Source organism: Chlorocebus sabaeus, chromosome 3, assembly GCF_047675955.1.
Source record: "Chlorocebus sabaeus isolate Y175 chromosome 3, mChlSab1.0.hap1, whole genome shotgun sequence".
Classification (NCBI taxonomy): Eukaryota; Metazoa; Chordata; class Mammalia; order Primates; family Cercopithecidae; genus Chlorocebus; species Chlorocebus sabaeus.
Genome location: NC_132906.1, coordinates 496,203 through 513,737, shown reverse-complemented (window position 1 = coordinate 513,737; position 17,535 = coordinate 496,203). Strand labels below are relative to the sequence as shown.

General features: G+C 37.6%; 1 protein-coding gene across 9 annotated transcripts in view; it reads left to right on the top strand.

Moving 5' to 3' along the window:
* IFT88 (intraflagellar transport 88) overlaps nucleotides 1-17,535 on the top strand; it is a 116,084-nt gene that overhangs the window by 61,582 nt on the left and 36,967 nt on the right. For all 9 annotated transcript variants that reach the window (XR_012091696.1, XR_005236572.2, XM_008021649.3 and 6 more), the window contains 2 exons: nucleotides 492-607; nucleotides 15,970-16,022. Coding sequence is in view for 7 of the 9 variants with exons in the window: in XM_008021649.3 (XP_008019840.1) it covers nucleotides 492-607; nucleotides 15,970-16,022 (169 nt within the window). In the remaining 2 variants the exon portion in view is untranslated. The remainder of the gene's footprint in view (nucleotides 1-491; nucleotides 608-15,969; nucleotides 16,023-17,535) is intronic.

The window sequence follows — 17,535 nt, the reverse complement described above, 5'->3', positions numbered from 1 at the left end:
AGAAATTATCCAAGTGTGGTTGTGGCATGCCTGTAATCTTAGCTACTCAGGAGACTAAGGCACAAGAATTGCCTGAACCCAGAGGGCAGAGATTGTAGTGAGCCAAGATCGCATTTAGTACACTCCAGGCTGGGCGACAGAGCAAGACTGTCTTTAATAATAATAATATTAATAATAAAAAGAAGTATAAATTCATTTTTCTCTTGAAGCACGATTTGCATCTCTTTTTTATTCTTTTAAATATTTAATTGAACTCAGCTTATATATTGTTATAGCAAAAGTATTTACAGATAATTGAAAAATGTGTCAAGCAAAGCTTAGGTTTTCTAAATATTATGTAGTTTCAGAATTTACAAAGTACTTAGGACAACTCATACTCCTTTATTAAGAAATGTCATATTGGATAAATTTATTCAATAGGTAAAGTATTCAAGAAGTAAATTATATGTTGCCATTGAAGTTGTATTGTTACATTCCATATATTTTTCCAGTCATATAGGTATTTTCCTTGTAATATTGAAGTCATTGAGTGGCTTGGAGCCTATTACATTGACACCCAGTTTTGGGAAAAAGCCATTCAGTACTTTGAAAGAGCTTTTCTTATACAGTAAGTAATCATTAGGATTTTATGTTTAGTTAATGTCATGTCTTGAGTTTTTTTAATCCCTAGAATTAGTATCTGATTTCAAGAACAGATGTTGATGGACGGACATTCATAAATTATTTTTGTTTGTTTGTTGTTTGTTTGAGAAGGAGTTTCGCTCTTGTTTCCCAGGCTGGAGTACAATGGCATGATCTCGGCTCACTGCCACCTCTGCCTTCTGGGTTCAAGTGATTCTCCTGCCTCAGCCTCCCGAGTATCTGGGATTACAGGCATGTGCCACCACGCCCGGATAATTTTTTGTATTTTAGTAGAGACAGGGTTTCACCATATTGTCCAGGCTTTTCTCGAACTCCTGACCTCAGGTGATCCACCCGCCTCAGCCTCCCAAAGTGCTGGGATTACAGACATGAGCCACTGCATCTGGCCAAATTATTTTTATTTTCTTATATTTTATTCTATTTGACTTGGTATTTATTGTGATAAATATATTTCCCTTTGCATAGAATTGTAAAATACCCTCTTTAAGGTACTTTTCTTTATGTGTTTTTCTTATTCATACCTCAGCAAACAATTATTATTTCTTTATGAATGAGAAAATGACTATCTCAGTCCTAGGACGAAGTTTCATTTCTAAAAGAGTCTTAATACAAAACAGTTTTGTTGGTTTCAATTTATACTTGATATATATTAAAAATTAAAATGTTTTCAATGTCCTTAAGTTCATATCAGAGTGTTTTATACATATCTGATTCAAAAAAATTCATAAATGTATTTTTTTTATTGTACTTTAAGTTCTAGGGTACATGTGCACAATGTGCAGGTTTGTTACATATGTATACATGTGCCATGTTGGTGTGCTGCACCCATCAACTCGTCATTTACATTAGGTTATCTCCTAATGCTATCCCTCCCCCCGCCGCACAATAGGACCTGGTGTGTGATGATCCCCTTCCTGTATCCAAGTGATCTCATTATTCAATTCCCACCTGTGAGTGAGAACATGTGGTATTTGGTTTTCTGTTCTTGCGATAGTTTGCTGAGAATGATGGTTTCCAGCTGCATCCATGTCCCTACAAAGCACACAAACTCATCCTTTTTTATGGCTGCATAGTTTTCCATGGTGTATATGTGCCACATTTTCTTAATCCAGTCTGTCATTGATGGACATTTGGGTTGATTCCAAGTCTTTGCTGTTGTGAATAGTGCCGCAATAAACATACGTGTGCATGTGTCTTTATAGCAGCATGATTTATAATCCTGTGGGTATATACCCGGTAATGGGATGGCTGGGTCAAATGGTATTTCTAGTTCTAGATCCTTGAGGAATCGCCACACTGTCTTCCACAATGATTGAACTAGTTTACAGTCCCACCAACAGTGTAAAAGTGTTCCTGTTTCTCCACATCCTCTCCAGCACCTGTTGTTTCCTGATTTTTTAATGATTGCCATTCTAACTGGTTTGAGAGAGTATCTCATTGTGGTTTTGATTTGCATTTCTCTGATGGCGAGTGATGATGAGCATTTTTTCATGTGTCTGTTGGCTGTATGAATGTCTTCTTTTGAGAAGTGTCTGTTCATATCCTTTGCCCACTTTTTGATGGGGTTGTTTGTTTTTTTCTTGTAAATTTGATTGAGTTCTTTATAGGTTCTGGATATTAGCCCTTTGTCAGATGAGTAGATTGCAAAAATTTTCTCCCATTCTGTAGGTTGTCTGTTCACTCTGATGGTAGTTTCTTTTGCTGTGCAGAAGCTCTTTAGTTTAATTAGATCCCATTTTTCAACTCTGGCTTTTGTTGCCATTGCTTTTGGTGTTTTAGACATGAGGTCCTTGCCCATGCCTATGTCTTGAATGGTATTACCTAGGTTTTCTTCTAGGGTTTTTATGGTTTTAGATCTAACATTTAAGTCTCTAATCCATCTTGAATTAATTTTCATATAAGGAGTAAGGAAAGGATCCAGTTTCAGCTTTCTACTTATGGCTAGCCAATTTTCCCAGCACCATTTATTAAATAGGGAATCCTTTCCCCATTTCTTGTTTTTGTCAGGTTAGTCAAAGATCAGATGGCTGTAGACGTGTGGTATTATTTCTGAGGGCTCTGTTCTGTTCCATTGGTCTATATCTCTGTTTTGGTACCAGTACCATGCTGTTTTGGTTACTGTAGCCTTGTAGTATAGTTTGCCAGTATAGCCAGGTAGCATGATGCCTCCAGCTTTGTTCTTTTAGCTTAGGATTGTCTTGGCAATGTGGGGTCTTTTTTGGTTCCATATGAACTTTAAAGCAGTTTTTTCCAATTCTGTGAAGAAAGTCATTGGTAGCTTAATGGGGATGGCATTGAATCTATAGATTACCTTGGGCAGTATGGCCATTTTCACAATATTGATTCTTCCTATCCATGAGCATGGTATGTTTTTCCATTTGTTTGTGTCCTCCTTTATTTCACTGAGCAGTGGTTTGTAGTTCTCCTTGAAGAGGTCCTTTACATCCCTTGTAAATTGGATTCCTAGGTATTTCATTCTCTTTGAAGCTATTGTGAATGGGAGTTCATTCATGATTTGGCTCTCTGTCTGTTACTGGTGTATAAGAATGCTTGTGATTTTTGCACATTGATTTTGTATCCTCAGACTTTGCTGAAGTTGCTTATCAGCTTAAGGAGATTTTGAGCTGAGACAATGGGGTTTTCTAAATATACAGTCATGTCATCTGCAAACAGGGATAATTTGACTTCTTCTTTTCCTAACTGAATACCGTTGATTTCTTTCTCTTGCCTGATTGCCCTAGCCAGAACTTCCAACACTATGTTGAATAGGAGTGGTGAGAGAGGGCATCCCTGTCTTGTGCCAGTTTTCCAAGGGAATGCTTCCAGTTTTTGCCCATTCAGTATGATATTGGCTGTGGGTTTGTCATAAATAGCTCTTATGATTTTGATACATTCCATCAATACCGAATTTATTGAGAGTTTTTAGCATGAAGGGCTGTTGAATTTTTTGAAGGCCTTTTCTGCATCTATTGAGATAATCGTGATTTTTGTCTTTGGTTCTGTTTATATGCTGGATTACATTTATTGATTTGCATATGTTGAACCAGCCTTGCATCCCAGGGATGAAGCCCACTTGATCATGGTGGATAAGCTTTTTGATGTGCTGCTGGATTCGGTTTGCCAGTATTTTATTGAGGATTTTTGCATCGATGTTTATCAAGGATATTGGTCTAAAATTCTCTTTTTTTGTTGTATCTCCGTCAGGCTTTGGTATCAGGATGATGTTGGACTCGTAAAATGAGTTAGGGAGGATTCCCTCTTTTTCTATTGATTGGAATAGTTTCAGAAGGAATGGTACCAACTCCTCCTTGTACCTCTGGTAGAATTCAGCTGTGAATCCGTTTGGTCCTGGAGTTTTTTTGGTTGGTAGGCTATTAATTATTGCCTCAATTTCAGAGCCTGCTATTGGTCTATTCAGGGATTCAACTTCTTCCTGGTTTAGTCTTGGGAGAGTGTAAGTGTCCAGGAAATTATCCATTTCTTCTAGGTTTTCTAGTTTATTTGTGTAGGGGTGTTTATAGTATTCTCTGATGGTAGTTTGTTTTTCTCTTGGGTCAGTGGTGATATCCCTTTATTATTTTTTATTGCGTCTATTTGATTCTTCTCTCTTTTCTTCTTTATTAGTCTTGCTAGCAGTCTATCAATTTTGTTGATCTTTTCAAAAAACCAGCTCCTGGATTCATTGATTTTTTGAAGGGTTTTTTGTGTCTCTATCTCCTTCAGTTCTGCTCTGATCTTAGTTATTTCTTGCCTTCTGCTAGCTTTTGAATGTGTTTGCTCTTGCTTCTCTAGTTCTTTTAATTGTAATGTTAGGGTGTCAATATTAGATCTTTCCTGCTTTCTCTTATGGGCATTTAGTGCTATAAATTTCCTGTGTCCCACAGATTCTGGTATGTTGTATCTTTGCTCTCATTGGTTTCAAAGAACATCTTTATTTCTGCCTTCATTTCGTTATGTACCCAGTAGTCATTCAGGAGCAGGTTGTTCAGTTTCCATGTAGTTGAGCGGCTTTGATTGAGTTTCTTAGTCCTGAGTTCTAGTTTGATTGCACTGTGGTCTGAGAGACAGTTTGTTATAATTTCTGTTCTTTTACATTTGCTGAGGAGTGCTTTACTTCCAACTATGTGGTCAATTTTGGAATAAGTGCGATGTGGTGCTGAGAAGAATGTATGTTCTGTTGATTTGGGGTGGAGAGTTCTGTAGATGTCTATTAGGTCCGCTTGGTGCAGAGTTGAGTTCAATTCCTGGATATCCTTGTTAACTTTCTGTCTCGATGATCTGTCTAATGTTGACAGTGGGATGTTGAAGTCTCCCATTATTATTGTATGGGAGTCTAAGTCTCTTTGTAAGTCTCTAAGGATTTGCTTTACGAATCTGGGTGCTCCTGTATTGGGCGCATATATATTTAGGATAGTTAGGTCTTCCTGATGAATTGATCCCTTTACCATTATGTAATGGCCTTCTTTGTCTCTTTTGATCTTTGATGGTTTAAAGTCTGTTTTATCAGAGACTAGGATTGCATCCCCTGCTTTTTTTTGTTTTCCATTTGCTCGGTAGATCTTCCTCCCTCCCTTTATTTTGAGCCTATGTGTGTCTCTGCGTGTGAGATAGGTCTCCTGAATACAGCAGACTGATGGGTCTTGACTCTTTATCCAATTTGCCAGTCTGTGTCTTTTAATTGGACCATTTAGTCCATTTACATTTAAGGTTAATATTGTTATGTGTGAACTTGATCCTGTCATTATGATATTAGCTGGTTATTTTGCTCGCTAGTTGATGGAGTTTCTTCCTAGCATCGATGGACTTTACATTTTGACATGTTTTTGCAATGGCTGGTACCTGTTGTTCCTTTCCACGTTTAGTGCTTCCTTCAGGATCTCTTGTAGGGCAGGCCTGGTGGTGACAAAATCTCTAAGCATTTGCTTGTCTGTAAAGGATTTTATTTCTCCTTCACTTGTGAAACTTAGTTTGGCTGGATATGAAATTCTGGATTGAAAATTCTTTTCTTTAAGAATGTTGAATATTGGCCCCCACTCTCTTCTGGCTTGGAGAGTTTCTGCCGAGAGATCTGCTGTTAGTCTGATGGGCTTCCCTTTGTGAGTAACCTGACCTTTCTCTCTGGCTGCCCTTAACATTTTTTCTTCATTTCAGCTTTGGTGAATCTAACAATTATGTGTCTTGGAGTTGCTCTTCTCGAGGAGTATCTTTGTGGCATTCTCTGTATTTCCTGAATTTGAATGTTGGCCTGCCTTACTAGGTTGGGGAAGTTCTCCTGGATGATATCCTGCAGAGTGTTTTCCAACTTGCTTCCATTTTCCCCGTCACTTTTGGGCACACCAGTCAGATGTAGATTTGGTCTTTTCACATAATCTCATATTTCTTAGAGGCTTTGTTCATTTCTTTTTACTCTTTTTTCTCTACACTTCTCTTCTCGCTTCATTTCATTCATTTGATCTTCAATCACTTACACTCTTTCTTGCAGTTGATCGAGTTGGTTACTGAAGCTTGTGCATTTGTCACGTAGTTCTCGTGTTATGGTTTTCATCTATGTCCGTTCTTTTAAGGTCTTCTCTGCATTGATTATTCTAGTTATTCATTCATCCATTCTTTTTTCAAGGTTTTTTGTTTATTTGCACAGGTTACGTAGTTCCTCCTTTAGCTCTGAGAAGTTTGATCAACTGAAACCTTCTTCTCTCAACTTGTCAAAGTCATTCTCTATCCAGCTTTGTTCCGTTGCTGGCGATGAGCTGCATTTCTTTGGAGGGGGAGATGCGCTCTGGTTTTTTGAATTTCCAGCTTTTCTGCACTGCTTTTTCCCCATCTTTGTGGTTTTATCTGCCTTTGGTCTTTGATGATGGTGACATACCGATGGGGTTTTGGTGTGGGTGTCCTTTCTGTTAGTTTTCCTTCTAACAGTCAGGACCCTCAGCTGTAGGTCTGTTAGAGTTTGCTTGAGGTCCACTCCAGACCCTGTTTGCCTGGGTATCAGCAGCGGAGGCTGCAGAAGATAGAATATTGCTGAACAGCAGGTGTTGCTGTCTGATTCTTGCTCTGGAAGCTTCGTCTCAGGGGTGTACCCCACCGTGTGAGGTGTGAGGTGTTGGTCTGCACCTAGTGGGGGATGTCTCCCAGTTAGGCTACTCAGGGGTCAGGGACCTGCTTGAGCAGGCAGTCTGTCCGTTCTCAGATCCCAACCTCCATGCTGGGAGATCCACTGCTCTCTTCAAAGCTGTCAGACAGGGGCATTTACCTCTGCCGAGGTTTCTGCTGCTTTTTGTTTAGCTATGCTCTGTCCCCAGAGGAAGAGTCTACAGAGGCAGGCTGGCCTCCTTGAGCTGTGGTGGGCTCCACCCAATTCGAGCTTCCTGGCGGCTTTGTTTACCTACTTAAGCCTCAGCAATGGCGGGCGCCCCTCCCTCAGCCTCGCTGCCACCTTGCAGTTAGATCTCAGACTGCTGTGCTAGCAATGAGGGAGGCTCCGTGGGTGTGGGACCCTCTGGGCCAGGTGTGGGATATAATTTCCTGGTATGGGCCGGGCGCGGTGGCTCAAGCCTGTAATCCCAGCACTTTGGGAGGCCGAGACGGGCGGATCACGAGGTCAGAAGATCGAGACCATCCTGGCTAACACGGTGAAACCCCGTCTCTACTAAAAAAAATACAAAAAACTAGCCGGGCGAGGTGGCAGGCACCTGTAGTCCCAGCTACTTGGGAGGCTGAGGCAGGAGAATGGCGTGAACCCCGGAGGCGGAGCTTGCAGTGAGCTGAGATCCGGCCACTGCACTCCAGCCTGGGCGACAGAACGACACTCCGTCTCAAAAAAAAAAAAAAAAAAAAAATTTCCTGGTATGCCGTTTGCTAAGACCCTTGGTAAAGCGCAGTATTAGGGTGGGAGTTACCTGATTTTCCAGGTGTTGTGTGTCTCAATTTCCTTTGGCTAGGAAAAGGAATTCCCTTCCCCCTTGCACTTCCCAGGTGAGGCAATGCCTCGCCCTGCTTCAGCTCTTGCTGGTCGGGTTGCACCCGTGGACCAGCGCCAACTGTCTGACATGCCCCAGTGAGATGAACCCGGTACCTCAGTAGAAAATGCAGAAATCACCCATCTTCTGTGTTGCTCACGCTGGGAGCTGGAGGCTGGAGCTGTTCCTATTTGGCCATCTTGGGTGTACCCCCTCAAAAATAATTTTAATACATCATCATCTGCTTTGTAGTTGGCCATTTGAATTTTAAGATCAAATGTCCCTTGGAATAATTTGAATGATTTGAATGATAAAGAAATGCTTAAGTAAAATAATTTCTGTTTGGAATTTGTATTAGGCAATTCATTTTTATGATATTTATTTCACATAAATTTTTTTTGAGAATTATAAAATTAATTACCAAGGATGAGGAGATAGTTTTAGTTTAGTTACGTCTTTAAGATTAAAGCTATTTCAGTAATACACTGTAAGCTTTTTAATTACACGTAATACTACTCTAACATTAGCCATTAGCTCATGCAAGACCCTCCCTTCTTTGAGGCTCAGTCTGCCACTGTTCCATTTTTAACTCCTATTTCTAAATGTGAGATGTTGATTAACAGTCAGTCCCTTACCTAGTCTAGCTTATATTCTTGCTTTTCATTCCATCAGTATTCTAGCCCCACAAGTTTTGACCTCCCTAACTCCATTGATCTTTACCCTCTCTTACTTAGTTCAGTCACCTGACTCATCTGATTGTGATGATTACTAACACATTTACACCAATAAAATCTTTCCTCTTTTTTTTTTTGAGACGGAGGACAGAGTCTTGCTTTGTCACCCAGGCTGGAGTGCAGTGGCGTGATCCCAGCTCACTGCAACCTCTGCTTCCCAGGTTTAAGTGATTCTTCTGCCTCAGCCTCTGGAGTAGCTGGGATTACAGGCACATACCACTAAACCTAGCTAATTTTTTTTTTTTTTTTTTTAAGTAGAAACGGGGTTTTTCACCATGTTGGTGAGGCTGGTCTTGAGCTCCTGCCCTCAAGTGATCTGTTCGCCTCAGCCTCCCAAAGTGCTGGGATTACAGGCGTGAGATACTGTGCCCAGCCTACACCAATAAAATCTTAAGTTACAATATCCAGCTGTCTGAACATAACCTGTTATCTTTCCAACTTCCATGCTCCCTATTTTCCAGTGTATTTTTCTTTGGTGATATTGAGACCTCCCCTCTTGACCTTCCCCTTATCTTGCAGTCTCAGCCTCCTTCTGACTTTAATTCTGAGCTTATCCATACTAGATTGCTTAATTGGCCACATCTTTTCCCTTTCTTGCTAACATTCCTGTTTTTTTTCTCTCTCTCTTGCTTTACTACCCCATTTATTCCAAGAGATTTCAGTTCTTAGGTTATTCTAGCCATTGATTCCATTCCTTTACACAGGCTGTGAAGCACTGTCAGAAGTAAATTAGGTAACCAGGTGAATTGATGCCACATAAATCTGTGTGATAATGAGCACTGCTCATCCGTCTTAAGTATTTCTCTCCCTCCTGTTTCTCAGATCTCTTCAATTCCCCTATGTATTTTATGCCTCAGTTTCCCAGAATATAGAAGCCTTTTTTAGAAACCTTCCTAACATTTCTCTCTCCCTACTTTCCTATAAACTTACTTCCACTTGCACCTGCTGTTAATCTCCTTCTCAGTGACAGAAACTTATTCAATATACATTCATTATATTACATCTCTTTTGAGCGTTTGTTTTCTATACCATATATCTTAATTTTCACATTTTCTTTTTTTTACATGCTAAGCTTTGATTTGTTCTATAAGTTCTACTGCTACAATAAAATATAGGCTTTTTGAGAAGTGAGAGTATTCGTTCTTATGTCACATAGTTCTTTACGTATTCTTTAATTATTCTTTACATGTCAACTTGGCATGTAGTTGAATTAAATTTCTTTACTGTAGAAACTCCTCGCCTTGCTATATTTCTTAGATTTTTATGGTTCTTAGTACTATGGTGTTTTTGGTAATTGGTTTAAGCCTAAACTGTTGTCTTTTATTTTCTTTACATTCATAAATCATGTATTAAAATATGAAGAAATCCTAGTTCTGACTGGTCCACTTAATGTAATTCCATTCTTAAGCAGCATTAGGTAATGTTCTTTAATATTGATTGTGATGATGATGATTATAAGACACCATCAAGTGGACCAATATAGGCATTATGGGAATTCCAGAAGGGGAAGAGAGAGGAAAAGGAAGGAAAGAGACTATTTGAAGAAATTATTGCCATACTTCCCAAATTTGAGGAAAGACATGAATCCAGAAGTCTGCACAGGTCAGTGAACTCTATGTAGGAAAAACCCTAAAAGATCCACAATGAGACACATTATGATCAAACTGTCCAAAAACAAAGAATCTCAAAAGCAACATGAGAAAAGTAGCTCATCACATACAGGGACCCTCAGTACAATTATTAGTAGATTTCTCACCAGAAACCTTGGAGGCCAGAAAGCAATGGAATGATATAAAGTCCTGAAATTTAAAAGCAAACAAACAAAACACAAACTGTCAACCAAGAATTCTGTATCCTGTCCAAGCGTGATGGTTCATACTTGTAATGCCAGCACTTTGGAGGCCCAGGCAGGTGGATCACCTGAGGTCAGGAGTTTGAGACCAGCCTGGCCATCATGGCAAAGCTCCATCTCTACTAAAAATACAAACATTATTAACTGGGTGTGGTGGAAGGCGCCTGTAGTCCCAGCTACTCAGGAGGCTGAGGCATGAGAGTCGCTTGAACCTGGAAGGTGGAGGTTGCAGTGAGCAGAGATCGCACCACTGCACTCCAGCCTGGGTGACAGAGCAAGATTCCATCTCAATAAATAAATAAAATAAAGTGAGTTTTTATTGTTCAAGTGAGATGCTTGTAAGTTTCAGATGTTAATTATAATACCCAAGATAATCATTAGGAAAATAACTAAAAAATCAAATAGTACATTATAAAAAATTGTTAGGCAAATAACTAAAAATCGAAATAGTACACTAAAAAAAATCACCAAAATACCAAAAAAGGGTAGTAATGGAAGAATTGAGGAAGAAAAAACATATAACACATACAGGAAACAGCAGAAGCAAATCCTTCTATGTCAATAATCACATTAAATATAAATGTATTAAACTTTCCCATTAAAAGAAAAAATTAGCAGATTGAATAAGAAAATCAGGGTCTATTTACATACTGTCTACAAGAGATGCACTTTAGATATAAGGACACAAAAGAGGTTGAAAGCAAAAGGATTGAAGAAGATACTCCAAACAAATATTAATGGTAACCAAAAGAGAGCTGGGAGGCCGTATTATTGCCAGACAAAATAGGCTTTAAGTCACAAAAGGTTACAAGAGCCAAAGAATGACACTATATATTGGTAAAAGGTTCATTACTGCAAGAATATACTACACTTAAAAACCCAACAGAGGAGCCCCAAAATGTATGAAGCAAAAATTGATATAATTAAAGGATGAAATAGACCTCAATATTAGTTTGAGACTTAATACTTTCAAAAATGTGTGTTGCCTTCTGTGAACCTCACACAGAAGATAAATAAGAAAATAAAGACTTAAGCAGTTTATAAACCAGGTAGACCTAACAGTCATACACAAAACACTGAACCCAGCAACAGGAGATTATACATTCTTAAGTGTACGTGGAACATTCTCTAGGATAAACCATAGGTTAGGCCACAACTTAATAAATTGAAAAGATTGAAGTCATACGAATTATCTTCTTCTGTCATAATATAATGAAACTAGAAATTAATAACAGAAGGAAAAATGGAAAATTCACAAATATGTGGAATTAAAGAACACACTCTTAACTAGTGGATCAAATATGAAATCACCAGGAAAGTTAGAAAATACCTGAGACAAGTGAAAATGAAACACAATGTACTAAAACTTAACAAGATGCTGCAAAAGCAGCCCTAAGAGAGAAATTTATATCTGTAAGTACATTAAAGAAGAAGAAAGATCTCAGGTTAGTAAGCTAACTAAACACCTTAAGGAATTAGAAAAAGAAGAGCACTTTAAACCCAAAGCTAGCAGCAGGAAGGAAATAAAAGTTAGAGCAGAGATAAATAAAACAGAGAATAGAAAAGCTGTAGAGAAAATCAACAAAACGAGAAATTGATTCTTTGAAAAGCTCAACCAAATTGACAAATCTCTAGCTAGATGGACTAACAAAAAAAAGAAGACTTGATTACTAAGATTAGAAATGCAAGTAGAGGCCTCACTACCAATTTTACAGAAATAAAAAGAGTTATAAGAAAACTTTGCCTCAACAAATTAGATAACCTAGATAAAATGGTCAAATTTATAGAAACACAATCAACCAAACCCAACTCAAGAAGAAATAAAAAATCTGCATAGACCTATAACCAGTAAGGAAATTAAGTCAATAATAAAAAATATTCCAAGAAAGAAAAGCCACGGGCTACATGGATTCACTGGTAAATTCTGCCAGACATTTCAAGAAAAATTCACACCAGTTTTTTCAAATTCTCCTAAACATTAAAGAGAAAGTAAACACTTCCTAACTCAGTCAATTAGGCCAGCATTATCCTTATCCCAAAGGCAAACAAAGACACTACAAGAAAACTACAGACTAATGTCTTTTGTGAATATAAATGCAAAAATACTCAACAAAATACTAGCAAACCAAATTTAGCCACATAGTAAAAGAAGTACATCATTCGCAAGTGGAATTTACTCCCAGAATGCAAGGATAGTTCAACATATGAAGATCAGTCAATTTAATACTTCACATGAATAGAATGAAGGAAAAACTCGTGTGATCATCTCAATTAATGCAGAAAAGGCATATGACAAAATTCAACACCCCTTTGTGATAAAAATACTCAAATCAGGAATAGAAAGAACTTCCTTAACATGATAAAGTATTGTATGGAAACTCACAGCTAACAGGATACTGAATGGTGCAAGAGCAAAAGCTTTCTTTCTTAAGATGAGAAACAACGATGCCCACTTACACTGCTTCTAATCAACATGGTACTGGAAATTCTAGCCAGAGCAGGTAGGCAAGAAAAAGAAATAAAAGGCATCTATGTTGGAAGAGATGAAGTAAAAATTAACCCTGTTCACAGATGACGTGATCTTATATGTAAAATCTCTAAGGAATCCACATAAAAATTTTAGATATAATAATAAAACAAATTCAGCAAAGTTGCAGGATATAAAATTAACCCACAAAACTAGTTGTATTTCTATGCATTTGCAATGAAAAATCCGAAAAGGAAATTGAGAAAAAAAATTCCATTTACAGTGGTATCAAAAAGAATAAAATAGGGATTAATTTAGCTGTGGAGGCAAGAGACTGTCCCTTTTCCATTGAGTGGGCTTGGCACCCTTTGGCACCTTTGTTGGAAATCAATTTACCATATATATGAGGATCTATTTCTGGGTTCTAGATTCTATTCTTTTGGTGTATATATCTGTCCTTCTGCAGTAGTACCACACAGTTTCAATTATTGTAGCATTAAAGCAAATTTTAAAATCAGGAAGCATGAGTTCTTCAACTTTGTTCTTTTTCAAATTGTTTTGGCTATTCATGGTTCCTTGAGATTCCACATGAATATTAGGGTGAGTTTTCCTGTTTTTGCAAAAACACCATTGAGATTTTGATAGGGATTGCACTGACGTTATAGATCACTTTGAGTAGTATTGTTTTCTTAAAAATATTAAGTCTTCCAATTCAAGGACACACATGCCTCTCCATCTATGTCTTCTTTAATTTTTTTCAACAATGTTGTATAGTTTTCAGTGTATAGTAAGTATATACCCAAAGGAATTGAAAGCTGAGACTCAAACAGATACTTACACAAACATGTAAGATAAGTAAGATACTTACACATGTTTGTGTAAGTATCTGATCTGTTTGAGCCTCAGCTTTCAATTTACGATAGCCAAAAGTAGCCTCAGCATTATTTATAGTAGCCAAAAGGTAGAAACAACCCAGGTGTCCATCAACAATGAATAAACAAAATATAGTACAGTAGTCCACCTTTATACAGTTTTGCTGTCCACAGTTTCAGTTACCCTCAGTAAAGTATAATAAGACATTTTGAGAGAGACAGAGACCACATCTACATAATTCTATTGTAGTTTATTGTTTTATTTTATTAGTTATTGTTATTAACCTCTTACCATGCCTAAGGTATAAATTGAACTTTATCACAGGTATGTTTGTATAGGAAAAAACATAGTATATATAGGGTTCAGTAGTATTTGTAGTTTCAGGTATCTACTGGTGATCTTGGAACGTATCTACCACAGATAAGTGGGGACCACTGTATATACATAAAATGGAATATTATTCCACTATAAAAAGGAAGTTCTGTTACATGCTACAATATGGAAGGACTTTGAAAACATTAGCTAAGTGAAAGAAGCCAGACACAAAAGAACAAATATTCCACTTACATGAAGTATCTAAAATGGGCAAATTTATAGAGATGGAAAGTAGATCAGAAGTTACTGGGAATTGTGGGAAAGGGAATGAAGAGTTACTGTTTAATGGTTGCAGTGTTTCTGTTTGGTGTCATAAAATGTTTTGGAAATAGTGGTAATGGTTGCACAACATTGTTAGTGTGATAAATGCCACTGAATTGTACACCTAAGAATGGTAAATTTTGGCAAATGTTATGTTGTGTATAGTTTATCATAATTTTAAAGAATTAATACACTAAAACCATTGTGTTGTGTCCTCTAAGTAGGTAAACTGCATGGTATCTGAAGACTATCTCAGTATTCAGCAGTTAATAAAAGGATACGATACTGCCAGGTGCAGTGGCTCATGCCTGTAATTCCAGCACTTTGGGAGGATGAGGCAGGTGGATTTCTTGAGCTCAAGAGTTTGAAACTAGCCTGGGCAACATGGCAAAATATCTTTTAAAAAAATAAAATCTAGCCTGCCGTGGCAGTGTGCGCCAGTGGTCCCAGCTACTTGGGAGGCTGAGGCAAGAGGATCGCTTGAGCTTGGGAAGGGGAGGTTGCAGTGAGCTGAGATCATGCCACTGCACTTCAATCTGGGTGACAGACTGGGACCCTGTCTCAAAAAAAAAGTTACATACTATATGATTGTATTCATTTAAAGTTCAAAAACAGGCTAGATTGACGGTGTTAGAAGTCATAATAGTTATCTTTATAGAGGAAGGAAGGTAATGTATTCAGAAACATAAATAATAATACCACATGGTAAATGCAATGTTAAGTGATTCTAGGGTGTTAGGAGAGCATATGGAACAGTCTATCCATGTGGCATGAGTAGAGAGTAAAGAGGTTGGAATGACCCTCTAAGCAGACATGGTGGTGTATAAAAAAGCCAGGAGTCTAGCAAATGCAGGGGATACAGGGAAGTCCGTGCTGCTGTGTGAATTTGCTGTGACATGAAATGTTAAGCAAGGCATGGTGGAAGATGAGTTGGAGAGGCAGAAAAGATCTAGAAAGTAGATAAACTGGGTTAGAATCTTGGATTTAGCATGTAGGTGGAAGGGAGGTAACAGGCTTTAAGGAGGGAAGTAATGTGGTTAGATATGTATTTTATTTAGATCACAGTGGGTGGCCGTGTAGGCAATGGATTTGAAGTTAAGTAACTTGCCCCAGTAGCAGGGCTGTGATTTAAAGCCAGATCTATCTGATTCCAAAGCTGGTAGGTTTGCCATCAAATCGAGTAGGAACTGAGGTTTTCTTTGAAGCCATCCGGCTTCTACTTAGAAAGGAGATTCAAAAAAATGAGACAAGCATAAATTGTTCCCTAGGTGTTTCTTTCTTCATATCTTGCCATCCTGAGATAATTTTAACAGAAGTATTTAGAAATCCTGGTTTTGGTTATTTATTTTAGAAAAGAATTTGATTTATTTTTAAGGGACAAAAAGGGATTAGTAGAATTTTTTTACTCTCTCTTTTGTCGAAGCCTGATTCTTCAAACACTAGATCAAAAATTGCTTCTCAGGTACTAAATTTGTAAGCAAGTGTAAGTGTTATGATAAAAGATTATAGCAAAAGTAATGATCCTTTAAGTTTAAAGTAGAATGCAGTGGTTTTTAACCAAACAGGTTAAGTGGTTCTCATATGAATATCTAAATAAAGGTATGAACTAGAGGAACTTTGAAGAACATGTAAATTTATATGTCTTAATATAAATATGACAGGCAATACTGAAGGAATATCTGCTGTTTTCAATAATAAAAATGATCTAACAAAAGGTCAAAAAGTAATATAAAATAGTAGATATCTAGCTTTATAAAACTGAGCATCACAGATTTATATCTAATTTCATCTCATTTATTTCTTTTATAGGCCTACACAAGTGAAATGGCAGCTGATGGTAGCTAGTTGTTTTAGAAGAAGTGGTAAATGCTTTAGTTTTATTCATTTTATAGATATTTAGCTTCTTTCCTTCTAGATAATCATGCATATAAATGTGTTCCAGTTGCATATCTGCTTATTAAAACACTAACTTTTTATAACTGTACATATTCAAAGCATTGTGTGAAAAACACAATAATTACTACATACAAAAAAAGTTGTGCTTACAAAGTAGATATTAATCATGTATTCCAATACTTTTCTTAAAAACAGATTTATTATTTCTCAAACTTAACATGTAATCATTTTCACAAGTTAGCCACAGAAAAAAAATGGGCATACTGTATACATTATATGACCATTTTCTACTCAGTTGGTTCTAAATGTCCTGTGTGCTCGGCCAAATTTATGACATTTGTGAAGCCTGAGAAAAGCTCACACTGAGACAAGTGCGACTATATGTTTTTTATACCGAAGATCACTAGCTATCTTGGTTTGTGTTTTGTTACTGCTTTTATTAAATTCTTGCTGATGACACATGTCCTGAAGGATGGAGATGCTATTAGTTTTAGGCTAACTGTGAAGTGAATAATATGCATAAAATGTCAAAGATCAAGCTGGGAGAGAAATGTTAACAAATTTATAATCCCTCTTGTAGAGCATAAAAATGACCCAGGAAAAGAAAGTATTCAATCTAAGGGAAGAGGGAAGCACAAGTTTTGAAAGTGTTGGCAGTTTGTTCTCACCCAGTTTGCGGGGAGGTTTCCTTCTTTATCTCTGTGAGCACCTTCAGAATGGCACCAGAAATGTTTAATACATAACTCAGTGTATGCCTCAAATCATTTTAGGGGGGATCTGTAATTCTTATTGGATATACAACATGACTGACTGTACCATATACATTCAATTTATATCAACATGAGTTCTCAATTGCCTGTGTTCATTTCAACGTCAGTCGTATAGAAAGTATATATATACACATATGAACTATTCTAAATTATTTAAAGACATAGCCTGCTTCAGTTATGGAAGTATAGGTTAGAAGCAGCAGCGAGCATTGAGAACTGGCTTTGTGTCAGATGCTTCCTGTCTCTATTTCATCTTGTAGAGAGAGGCCCAGAGAAATTTATAACTCGTTTGCTAAGATTTTAGGAAAGATCTTTGACCCAAATTTGTTTTTCCTATTCTTTGCTGCTACATGAAACTAAATTATTTTGTTATAAAATAAATTGCTTTCTATAAACTTTTTAATGTTTAAAAAACCGTAAAGGCCGGGCACAGTGGCTCACACCTGTAATTTCAGCACTTTGGGAGGCTGAGGTGGGCAGATCATGAGGTCAAGAGATCGAGACCATCCTGGCCAACATGGTGAAACCCCATCTCTACTAAAAATACAAAAATTAGCTGGGCATGGTGGCACATGCCTGTAGTCCCAGCTACTCGGGAGGCTGAGGCAGGAGAATCGCTTGAACCCGGGAGACGGAGGTTGGAGGTTATAGTGAGCTGAGATTGCACCACTAAACTCTGTCTGAAAAAAAAAAAAATTAATAACACAAA